Raw genomic sequence first — 10,467 nt, forward strand, 5'->3', positions numbered from 1 at the left:
AAAGAGCATAACGTAATGGCAAAGCGCGGATCAGCCAATCCTGAAATAGCAAGACCCGCTGGTATGTATAGCAGCCAATCGGCGTAGCTCTCGCCGGCGAGTGGGCGTGTCTTAGCGACACGCGTGTGAGCAGGCTTTGGTTTGATGCAGCGACACTGTAGCGTGACCCTTAACTGTTTCTCAACATATTTGCAAACAGATTATGTGTAAAACGCTGATAATTATGTCCAGCTCTAATTTGCATTTCCCTAAGCGTGATAATTAAATCTCCACTCTCAGTTTCATTAATAAGGAAATTATCTTATCCGATGGCGTCAGACTTTTTAAACAAACTTTTTATGACATACTTGCGATGTGCTTAAATGTATACATATAATATACAATATTATATGAATATTTAAAAAAGTGATAAATGATAACGTTAATGTGATAAATGATAAATCTGATCAATGATAACGTTATGTTTTTATCTGCTTAAGGTCCGTCGACGGCGGTCTGTTGCTATGGTTACCTATTTAAGCGAACGCGATTTCTTTTCTCTAACGTTTATTTAGTGAGCTCTGATGAACTTTTACATTTAAATTTTGTGGCAGTTTGTTTATGGAGGACCAAACCTGTAGAAATTAAAAATAAATAAATAAGCAAATAAATAAATAAATGTGTGTATAAATACACGTATTCTTGTTTAAATACATATATAAATAATTCAACGTGTGATGAAAGTAGTCTATTTATTTATTGTTTTTGCAGGTTTGGTCCTCCATAGTTTGTTCGGCCTACAGTCCACACTGGAACGTGCTGGAATGTTCTAGCAGTGACGAGGTATTTCACAATTATTAATCCTCACAAACAGCTGCTCTTAATACTTTAATACTCAAACACCATATGTTTCAAAACACATATTAGCTGTCCGTTAATGCTTTAACATGTCAAGAAGACAAACCATCTGAACTCAGAATGTATTTAGAAATACTACATATTTAATAACATGCTTTGAATAAATTAATACAGTTAATACAGCATGCTCACCAACTTTCATAATTAAAATGAATTTAATATTTCAGTTCCATCGGGGTTGAACAGCTCTACGTTTCAACGTTGCGCATAGCAACACCTCACTGTTTTACAATAAAGTGTGAAAGCAGGTCATCTAGTGGCCAGATAGGCTAAGTGAACGACAACCCATACAGATACAGCATATTGTTGAAATCAAAATTATTTAAGGAACCAGATTTCTTCTAGAAGCATCTCGATCTCTGATTAATAAAAAAGTATTTTTATATATTTAATATGATATCTAAAACATTCATATAAAATATGTACGCACACGTTTAAATACACAGTACAGTTTTAATGAGAAAATAGCTGGGGGTCATGTGTGATCTTATATGCAAATGAGTCACAGTATTACATGGGACAGTAACCACAGCCTACAGGGAGAGAAATGCAGTGGTTTACATCCACATTCATCACATTCAAGTTCATAACATTCAAATGTAGTGTCAGAGTACAAGCAAGATTGTTTCTGATACAAGTGAAAGAAGGCAGAACATTTGCCATCTGTCAGAGTGAAGTTATGCATGATGTACTTGTCAAAGTAAACAAACCTGAGAAACAAGTGGGCAAGTTAATTAAATTTGATTCCATCTGAAGACTTATGACACAAATTCCTAACAGTTCGTTATGACGGCCATCGGCACAAGACCACGAGAATCAGACAAGTCCTCTGCTCAATTTGACGTTCGCTGCAGCCTGGAATTAAACCACACCGTGTTGGTTTCGTCTGGCCAGAGGAGAACTGGCCCCCCCGACTGAGCCTGGTTTCTCCCAAGGTTTTTTTTTTCTCCATTTCTGTCACCGATGGAGTTTTGGTTCCCTGCCACTGTCGCCTTTGGCTTGCTTAGTTGGGAACACAATTTCAGGCAAAATATTGACTTGATTGCATTATTGGAAGAGAACTGAACTGAGCTGAATGATGACATCACTGAATCAACGATGAACTGACTTTAACTGAAAAACTGACTGTTTTCTATCGTTCTTTAGCATTATCAGCACGCGTTTTTCCTGTGTAACACTGCAAAGCTGCTTTGACACAATCTATATTGTATAAAGCGCTATACAAATAAAGGTGACTTGACTAGACTTGAAGGTGCCTTCAGCTTTGAAGCAACCTCAGTGAGAACTAAATGAACTAGTGGAAACTAATTAGAAAAAAACGATATACTTCTAAAAGACATTTATGTATGTATGTATGTATGGATGGATGTTCTAATCTTTATTTACAGTCTTTTAAAATATTTTCTTTTTCTAGGTCCTTTGCATGTTAAAGCAATTCAAACCGTTGTCCAATTGGGGGCGACATTGACCATAAAACGTGAACCTTCAGTAGCCAAACTGTGAGTTTTACTGTAAATAGAAACTGAATTAATGAATGGAAGGATGGATGGTGGATGGATGGCTTTTTACAATTACTGATCAGTCAAAAGTTACCTAAAACATTCATGAACCTCTGTAAGTGACAGGATAAAGGATTTCGATAGTGTTTTTAATAGACTGATTTGAATTCCTGAAGCAAAATGCAATGGAAATAATAGTTTACTCTTTTATTGAGGCTACTGTAAGTACCTTAAATATAGCCATATTTTACATATATACTTAATATTTGTCTCAAAAACGAAACTTGTGCTTTTTCATTGAAAAGTTTTCCCATTATTAATATGAATCTAATTTCAGTTTTAAGTGTTTTATGTATTTAAATTTATTTTAATTTAATCATTACATTTTAATGTAATCATTAGTAACTTAGGCCTGCTATTACAGTAAACATAGTAATTCACAGTGTAAATTCAAACCTCATGTGCACATGTTGTGTCTGAATAAACAGAATGACACAGTGTATGTTACAGGAAATAGCAATCAGTCTAGCTACATTAACCAGTAAAGCTACATTTTTTCCCAGAACTTTTCTGGTCTTCCAGGAACACTATAACTTGCATGCAATGTTTCATGCCGAAATTCCCTGATGTCATTAAGATTTGGGTTTCATGAGTTGTTTTTATTAAGCCCCTAAAAGGTGCAAATAAAACCAGAAGACACTGACACAGTCACTGATACAGAAATGCACCCCAGAGACAGGCCTTGACCAAAAAAAGCTGAATTTTCCAACCAAGGTCATTTAAAGAAAATCAAATAGCAAACACATGGAGCAAATCAACCACAAATGCTCTAACTTATGTCTCAAAGCACAGTTTACAAAGGGCAATGAACTCTCGTCAATCATATGGTGCATCTGCACTTCAGACGACTCAAGCTGCTGTTTCCTGTGCAGTTAGGAGAGTTGAACGCATCAAAGGTCATTGACTTTTTCAGGGTTATTTAAACCAATGAACTAATCCAAACCTACCACATATGAGAGTTTAATTCCACACCAAATAAAAAAATTAAAAAAAGTATAATATTTTCATTTAAATCACCTCTCTATAAATTCGAACTGCCATTAATCTACTTAACCATATGATGCATGAATGATTAATGAAATTAATTACGAAGGGGTAACAATCTTGCCTCATTTTGCTTCAAGACAAATATAATCATTTCCAGTTTTGTTATTTTTTGAACAAGCTTTTTGAATTTAGATACTTATTTATCATTGTTCTGTTGTTATAGAATATGATTAAGGAGCTATATGAATAAAACAATCCTATACAGCAGTATAAGAAGAAGAAGAAGTTATTGATTGTATGTTAAAAAAAAAATAATAATAAAATAAAAAGATAATGAGAATGGCTACATTAGTGAATTAGAGCTCTGTATGCGGTGTGGAGATCCAGCGGCTGCATGTGAAAGCTGCCAGCTGTTGAAATGACTTATGGAGTCTCATTAAGAAAGTGCTGTCTGCTAACACAGAGCACTGTTCTCATCAAGCAAACAGAGACACTGAGAACCCCTCAGTATTGATCACACCAGGATGAGAAATGAAGAGAGGAAGAAAACCTCATCAAAAAGAGCCTTTTGTTTTGCACGGGCCAGCACTAGACTGGAAAGCATATACTCAATAGCTAAAATACTGTGGTAATACCATGTTTTTGAATATAAAACAGACACTTATATTCTTTTAAATATACCATATACAGTAAATATCATGAGTATGGAAACCATGCTGTTACCGTTTTTGTAAGAGACTCCCAAATCATATTCATCAAGTAAGAAAGTTATTTATATATCCCAATACATATAGTGACAGTACTGCTTACTTACTTACTGTACATTAATTCTGAAAAACAAATGAGAGAAAAACACATCTGGCAGGTAAAAAACAGGTAATATTCCTGTCCAGCCTGTATCTCAAAAGCATGTTGTCAAATGCAGCTCCTTAAAAAAGGAGCTGTCATCTCAAACACAGTGATGTCCAGTCTTTTTACAAACAGAGTTTATTTCACACAGCAAGAACAATCATTTATTAGTGTTTATTATAAAACAGAAAGAAAAAGAACATCCAGGTGCTCGAAGCTATTAAGAGTCACACTGTTTGTGACATTTATACTAGAACTGAACACATTATCTTTGAACTAATGAAAATTTAGACACTGGAGTCATAAACATAAAAAAACAAACAAAAAAAAAAAACCTGGAGATGACCAGCCAACTAGAAAAGCCTGTCACGTAAAGTGCAAATCAGACACGCGTCTGTAAAGGAAAAACCACCTGTGGAGCAAAGGGCATCATAAAACAACTCAAAAGGTCACATTTACTGTCAAACACTTGTGCATTTGCGCACACACAGCATTAATAATTAATAAATGAACTCTGTAACATCAAATTTGTTTAAAAAATATAAAATACTGACATGAACCAAACTAATTTTTTCTATAAAAACACTGAAATCAATTTCACTGACACTACAAACATGGTTTTTGCGCTGACGAAACATTGCCAGCTGCTTATGTGTCTTATAATGTCATTCCTTGTTGCAACCTGGATGCGATTTAATGAAAAATAACCATGTCGGTTGTGTGGCATTGTTATTCTCTCAGCTGCCTCTGTGTCCTGTTTAATGAGCTCTGGCTAAAGCTACATTTGCATCATAAGCTTCCACAGAAAAACATCACACACACAAACACACACATGCAAACACACAGACATCAGTATCTCTTCTAGCCCGAAGGCACTCTAGCAGCCTTTTTTCTCTCTTCTCTCACCTCTCCTTGCTCTCAGTGCTTGTCTAATTGAGGCGAATCTACCCTGGACAAAAGCTTTCTCAGAGGGGAGCATTTGGCCATATCTGTCACAAGCCAAACGCGAAAGTTTCACATCAGAAGCTTGAAAGTTGCTGATGTGGGTGGTAGTTGTTTTATGTCGTACAAATTTGTCTTGTTCTGTTATTTTATATGTGGTCAGTTAGTATTTGGCCCTAAATTTGAATTTAATGTTGCAAACAACAGATTCACTGGTGCTTTCTGCAGCAACTGGACTAAAGAATAAAGTCTGTGGGAGTGAGGAACAGGTCCTGACCCTTCTTCCTCCCTCCATGAACCAACTTTACATAACCATTTTTTGTCTCATGGCACTCCATTTAGGTTTTGTGGCAAATGGGTGCTTAATGCTTTTACAATGTTGATGCACTGAACCTTTATTTGGAGTGTTAGAATAACAAAAGAACAATACCACCATCACCTTTCACAGTAATGCAATGTATTTTTCTCTTCTACACTCCAGGGCTCCAGCACCAGATGGTCTTCCAGCTCATCCTCTTCATCCTCCTCAAACACACTGATTTCCTCAGTAGAAGTCTCTAGGAAGTAGCTGCTGCCTTGACCCTCACTGTTTTCGTAGATGGTAGGTAGGCTGCTTCTCATTCCAAAGCGTCTGCGTAGGGCGACCAGCAACGGCTGAGGCACAGTAAAGATGTCCACATTGTTGCCCAGGTCCACCCAGGCCAAACTGGGAAACTTTTGGGGGTCCTTAACCACCTCTATCAGGTCTTTAAGAATAGCTACAGTCAGTCGGTTACCGTTGATTGCAAGTGTGGTGAGTTTGGGTAGCACTCCTAAGAATGGTAAAAGAAGTCGCAAGCTCTCATCTTGGAGCTCTGTGAAGCTGATGTCCACTGCCGTCACAGATGAACCATCGTTCTGAAGGTAGTATGCCACACGATGCAGATCACGGCCAGAGAGGGGGATAGCAGACAGATCCACGGTATCATTTGTTAATTTCTTTTTCAGTGTAGTTTTAAGACTGTGAAAGGAAAAAAAAACACATTAAACACCATGTTTACAATATTATCATGTCAGTCATGATATAAAAAATAAATGTGACATTTTTATTCTATTATTTACTTACACGTTATTACAGAATAATGTGGTCATTTGAGAGAGCATTTTAGAGTAATTTTAAATAGCAATGCTATGCAATATATCCATTCTTTTCGTTTGCTTTTTTTTTCTGTTTCAGATGACATTTCAGATACGTTTTTTTGGTGTAGAACACCGGTGTGCCAACTGTGAGGGGGGTATAGCTGAAGTGACTACAGTAACATACACTCACAAGACCATGGTATTATTTTCATCCAATGTAAGTTGCCTTTTGAGGCCAAGACTTTCAAGGGTTCTAGAACAGACCTATAAAGACACAGTGAGACAACCTCTCAAAAAATAAATCAATAAAATAAATAAAAACCTTATGCATTGGTGGTTGAAAAGAGACTTTTAAGGATACATTTTACACTTTCTAAAGCAGGTCAATACAAAAGAATCCTTTTAGGACAAAACTTTCATATGTTCTAAAACAGGCCTGTAAAATCCCAGTGAGGCAACACAAAACATGAGCACAGTCTCACAAGCATTGGTGGCTCAGTGGTAGAATTCTGGCCTGCCACGCGGGGGAAAAATGGCAAATTCAAACTTCCCGGGGTGCCAAAACACGGAAGAGCGCCAAGAGGGTGTTAGTGGCCAAGAGAATATTGCATCCGTAGTGGTTTAGCACTACCATTGAGAATGAATGGGAAAGGGTTTAGGGCTGTTTAGTGAACGGGAGGCCCGGGTTCGACTCACTGGCCAATACAAATAACACTTTTAAAGACAAATGTCACACTTTTTAAAACAGGCCTGTGAAATCCAGGTGAGGCATCAGAAAAATATCCTAAATAAGCATTGGTGGTTCAGTGTTAGAATTTTTGCCTACCGCACCGGAGACCTGGGTTCGATTCCAATGCAACAGCAAGCTTTATTGCCACTTGTTGCATTTTTGCCATCCACATGGTAGCAGGTCTCATGGTTTTCTTTGGTGCTGGGGTAATTCCTCATTTTGCATTCACTTGAAACCACATTGCTCAAGGGGGACTGTTCAATGTAGCAAATGTACTTTAAGTCTCTTTATGAAAATCAGCCTTAGACATACAAGCAAAAACACACCTACACCTTTCTAACAATTATTACAGTACATTAAATATATGAGAGTATGTTACAGTTGACTTGATTACCATAAAACATATTAGCCATTCAAACATCAGTCATCATTCAATCTCAAATCCATGTGACTTAACCAGATTTTTTTTTCTCAGATAAAGGCCAGAAAGTGACAGGCAATTTAAATCTAACTCTGGCAACTGTTTCTAACAATGATGACCAATGCTGTTTGTGATGTGCAGAGACTATGCATGCACAGCGCCTGCATTTCCCCCTCTGTCACCAATCAAGCCTGTCCTCCGCATATCCATACATGCAAAGCCAGAGCAACAAAAATGGCCACTCAGTTGAAAGCTTATTTCAAAGCATCGAGTCATGCTCAATGCTGTGGGTTTTAGATTAGATTATCTCGTAGACTCATAAAAAAAGGAGAGAAACATGGAAATTGGATGTAAGGATAGGGTTCAATGAGTCATTGTTCTTGCCCAGAGCAGTCACGTTGACAAGCAAGTCAGAGATGTCAGAAGAAATGAGTGCACACAACAAAAAACTGAAAATTGTGGCAACTCGGGCTGACGGAGATGTTTGCAATTGTGTGTGGTTTGCTCTGAGGTACTGCAACTGCAGCTCCCCCATTAACTGGTCTGCAGATGAAGAAGTGAATGACACAGTGGCCAGGGGGAAAGGTTGCCAGTTCCTGAAAATAATTGTAAATCAGCTTGTCTTCGATATTTATGCAAGACAGACCAGTTCTTTGCATTACAGTGACACAAAATATACTGAATATATGGGTAGTAATAAAGACTCCCATGCGTGAGCAACGGCTCCTTGTGCACTAACTACGCTTTAAATTAGACAGCTGACAACTGAACAGCAATGCAGCTCCCTCCTTCAATCACCCTGCGGCACCCCACCCCTCTGCAGCGGGGAAAGTCCATCTGCTTCTCCTCTGCTTTGCATGGTTGCATTACATTCAGAGGGGCTTTTGCTGTGACTGCAGGATTTGGACTTCCTACGCCGTGTGCTCTATTGTTCTGAGTTTGGGCTTGTCTGATTGGATTAAGGCACGCCGTTAGCACTTTTCTGCATAGGAGCCATGGGTCCAGCCAAACAAAATGCACAGATCAGCCCTTTTCAAAAACAACACTGTGTGTTGGTGTCATAGTCGTGAGGAAGGGTGCTGAGAGCTCCTTGAGTTGGTGGGATGGGGGTGGAATGGATGGGGTAGGTAGCAGACTGCAATCCAGAACTGGTTGCCCATCTGCAAGGTAACATGGCAGTGCTAATCCTGGATTAGACTCGAGATCATGCACCCTTTATCTCAGGGACATTTTTAACAAGATCTCCTGACATTGTTGATCATCAGGAACAAACCATTTAAGACTGAATTTTAAGTAATGTGGCAGGGCTATACATACAGTGAGATATGACAAAGCATTAAATTAATAAACCTTGGTATTTAAATGGTACTTCTAAGAACGTCATGGTAACATATTTTGGCTGGTTATGTTTGGCAGTTTTGATACACTGCAGTATTATTAGTATTATCTCCTATTTTCCATTAAATATCTAAAAATCTTTCATGAAGGGGAAATGATGAAATTTGAAAGGTGATTTCCAGGGTCATATGTATGTTCAGTAGACAAAACCAATCAATGCATTGATTAAATTAACTGTGGAACAATCTAGAATCCATGGAGGAACTTGATCTGCTTAATGAGAGATCTGCTGGCTCTAATTGCATTGTTCATCCACTCTGCCCTTTGGGATATTGACATGTTTTCTCCAAGAGCTTACATGGCCTATCAAATGTAATCTCAAAAACAGCTAGATCCTACAAGGAAAGCATTAAAACATAGAAGGCTGTTACATATGACACATTCTGATGAATTTTACCAATTAATTACATGACAAGATGAATATTAATCAAATGAATCACATGCATCAATAATTGCTGAGAAAAGCCCCAAAATAAGACATTTAAAACAAATTGAATTATGGTGGCAGGCAATATCATTACAAAAAGTTAATTGCACTACATTAACATTAAATTGACAGCCCTAGTACTTATATTTCACTATTATACCTTCATTTCCACTAAAAACTTGGTTTAATTTGCTAAAGATATACATTGCGTCTTCTGCGAGGTAAAATTGGTTGACTACGCAAACCTGAGATGCACAGCTTCAGTAGCGCTTCTCAACACACACCGACTTGTGGGTAAAGTCTTTTCAAAAACCTGTCAGTGCAGATCTACATACCATGCCACCATGCCTCAAAATAACGTTGTCAAAACTCTCTTCAGATGATTTCTCTACCAAGCCCTGACGACGTGGTAGGTTTGAAGGCCCATTTGCATTAATATTGCCCCATACTGACACTTTGACATAGGCTCTGTATAAACTTATGTCTCTGAGACTTTATTTAGATTTAAAGGCGCGATGTGATGTGATGTGATGTGATGTGATGCGATGCGATGTGCCGGATGGACAGTCTAAGTCAGATTTTTAGATCTCTCCCTCTTCTCCATGGGCTCTCAATCTCCTCTGGGATGATGTTTATGGTCATTCTGTGAGCCTTCTGCGAGTAGTAATCAGGTTTTGTCTCTCTTCAGTGCCACATACATACACATTTTCCCAGCCATCTTAAATGTGTACTGCACAGAACAATGACTTTCCAGTTGGCTAATCTCATTTCAGTACTGGTGGGATATAGTCGAGGCTATATATCAATGTGGATAGTAGACAGAAAACTCAGTATAAAAGCATTGCGCTGCCAGGGTTCTCTCTCCATATATGTGACCCTGGAGCACAAAACCAGTCTTAAGTCACTGGGGTATATTTGTAGCAATAGCCAAAAATACATTGTATGGGTCAAAATTATTGATTTTTCTTTTATGATAAAAATCATTAGGATATTAAGTAAAGATCATGTTCCATGAAGATATTTTGTAAATTTCCTACCGTAAATATATCAAAACTTAATTTTTTATTAGTAATATGCATTGCTAAGAACTTCATATGGACAACTTTAAAGGCGATTTTCTCAATATTTTGATTTTTTT

General features: G+C 37.7%; 1 protein-coding gene across 2 annotated transcripts in view; it reads right to left on the reverse strand.

Moving 5' to 3' along the window:
- Positions 1–4,624: 4,624 nt before the first annotated feature.
- LOC107746205 (leucine-rich repeat-containing protein 75B-like) overlaps positions 4,625–10,467 on the reverse strand; it is a 30,703-nt gene continuing 24,860 nt past the window's right edge. For both annotated transcript variants that reach the window (XM_016560325.1, XM_016560326.1), the window contains one exon: positions 4,625–6,234. In XM_016560325.1, the coding sequence (XP_016415811.1) occupies positions 5,670–6,234 (565 nt within the window). In that variant the 3' untranslated portion in view covers positions 4,625–5,669. The remainder of the gene's footprint in view (positions 6,235–10,467) is intronic.

The sequence above is a fragment of the Sinocyclocheilus rhinocerous genome, unplaced genomic scaffold (assembly GCF_001515625.1).
Source record: "Sinocyclocheilus rhinocerous isolate Xijiao unplaced genomic scaffold, SAMN03320098_v1.1 scaffold4545, whole genome shotgun sequence".
In the NCBI taxonomy this organism is placed as follows: domain Eukaryota; kingdom Metazoa; phylum Chordata; class Actinopteri; order Cypriniformes; family Cyprinidae; genus Sinocyclocheilus; species Sinocyclocheilus rhinocerous.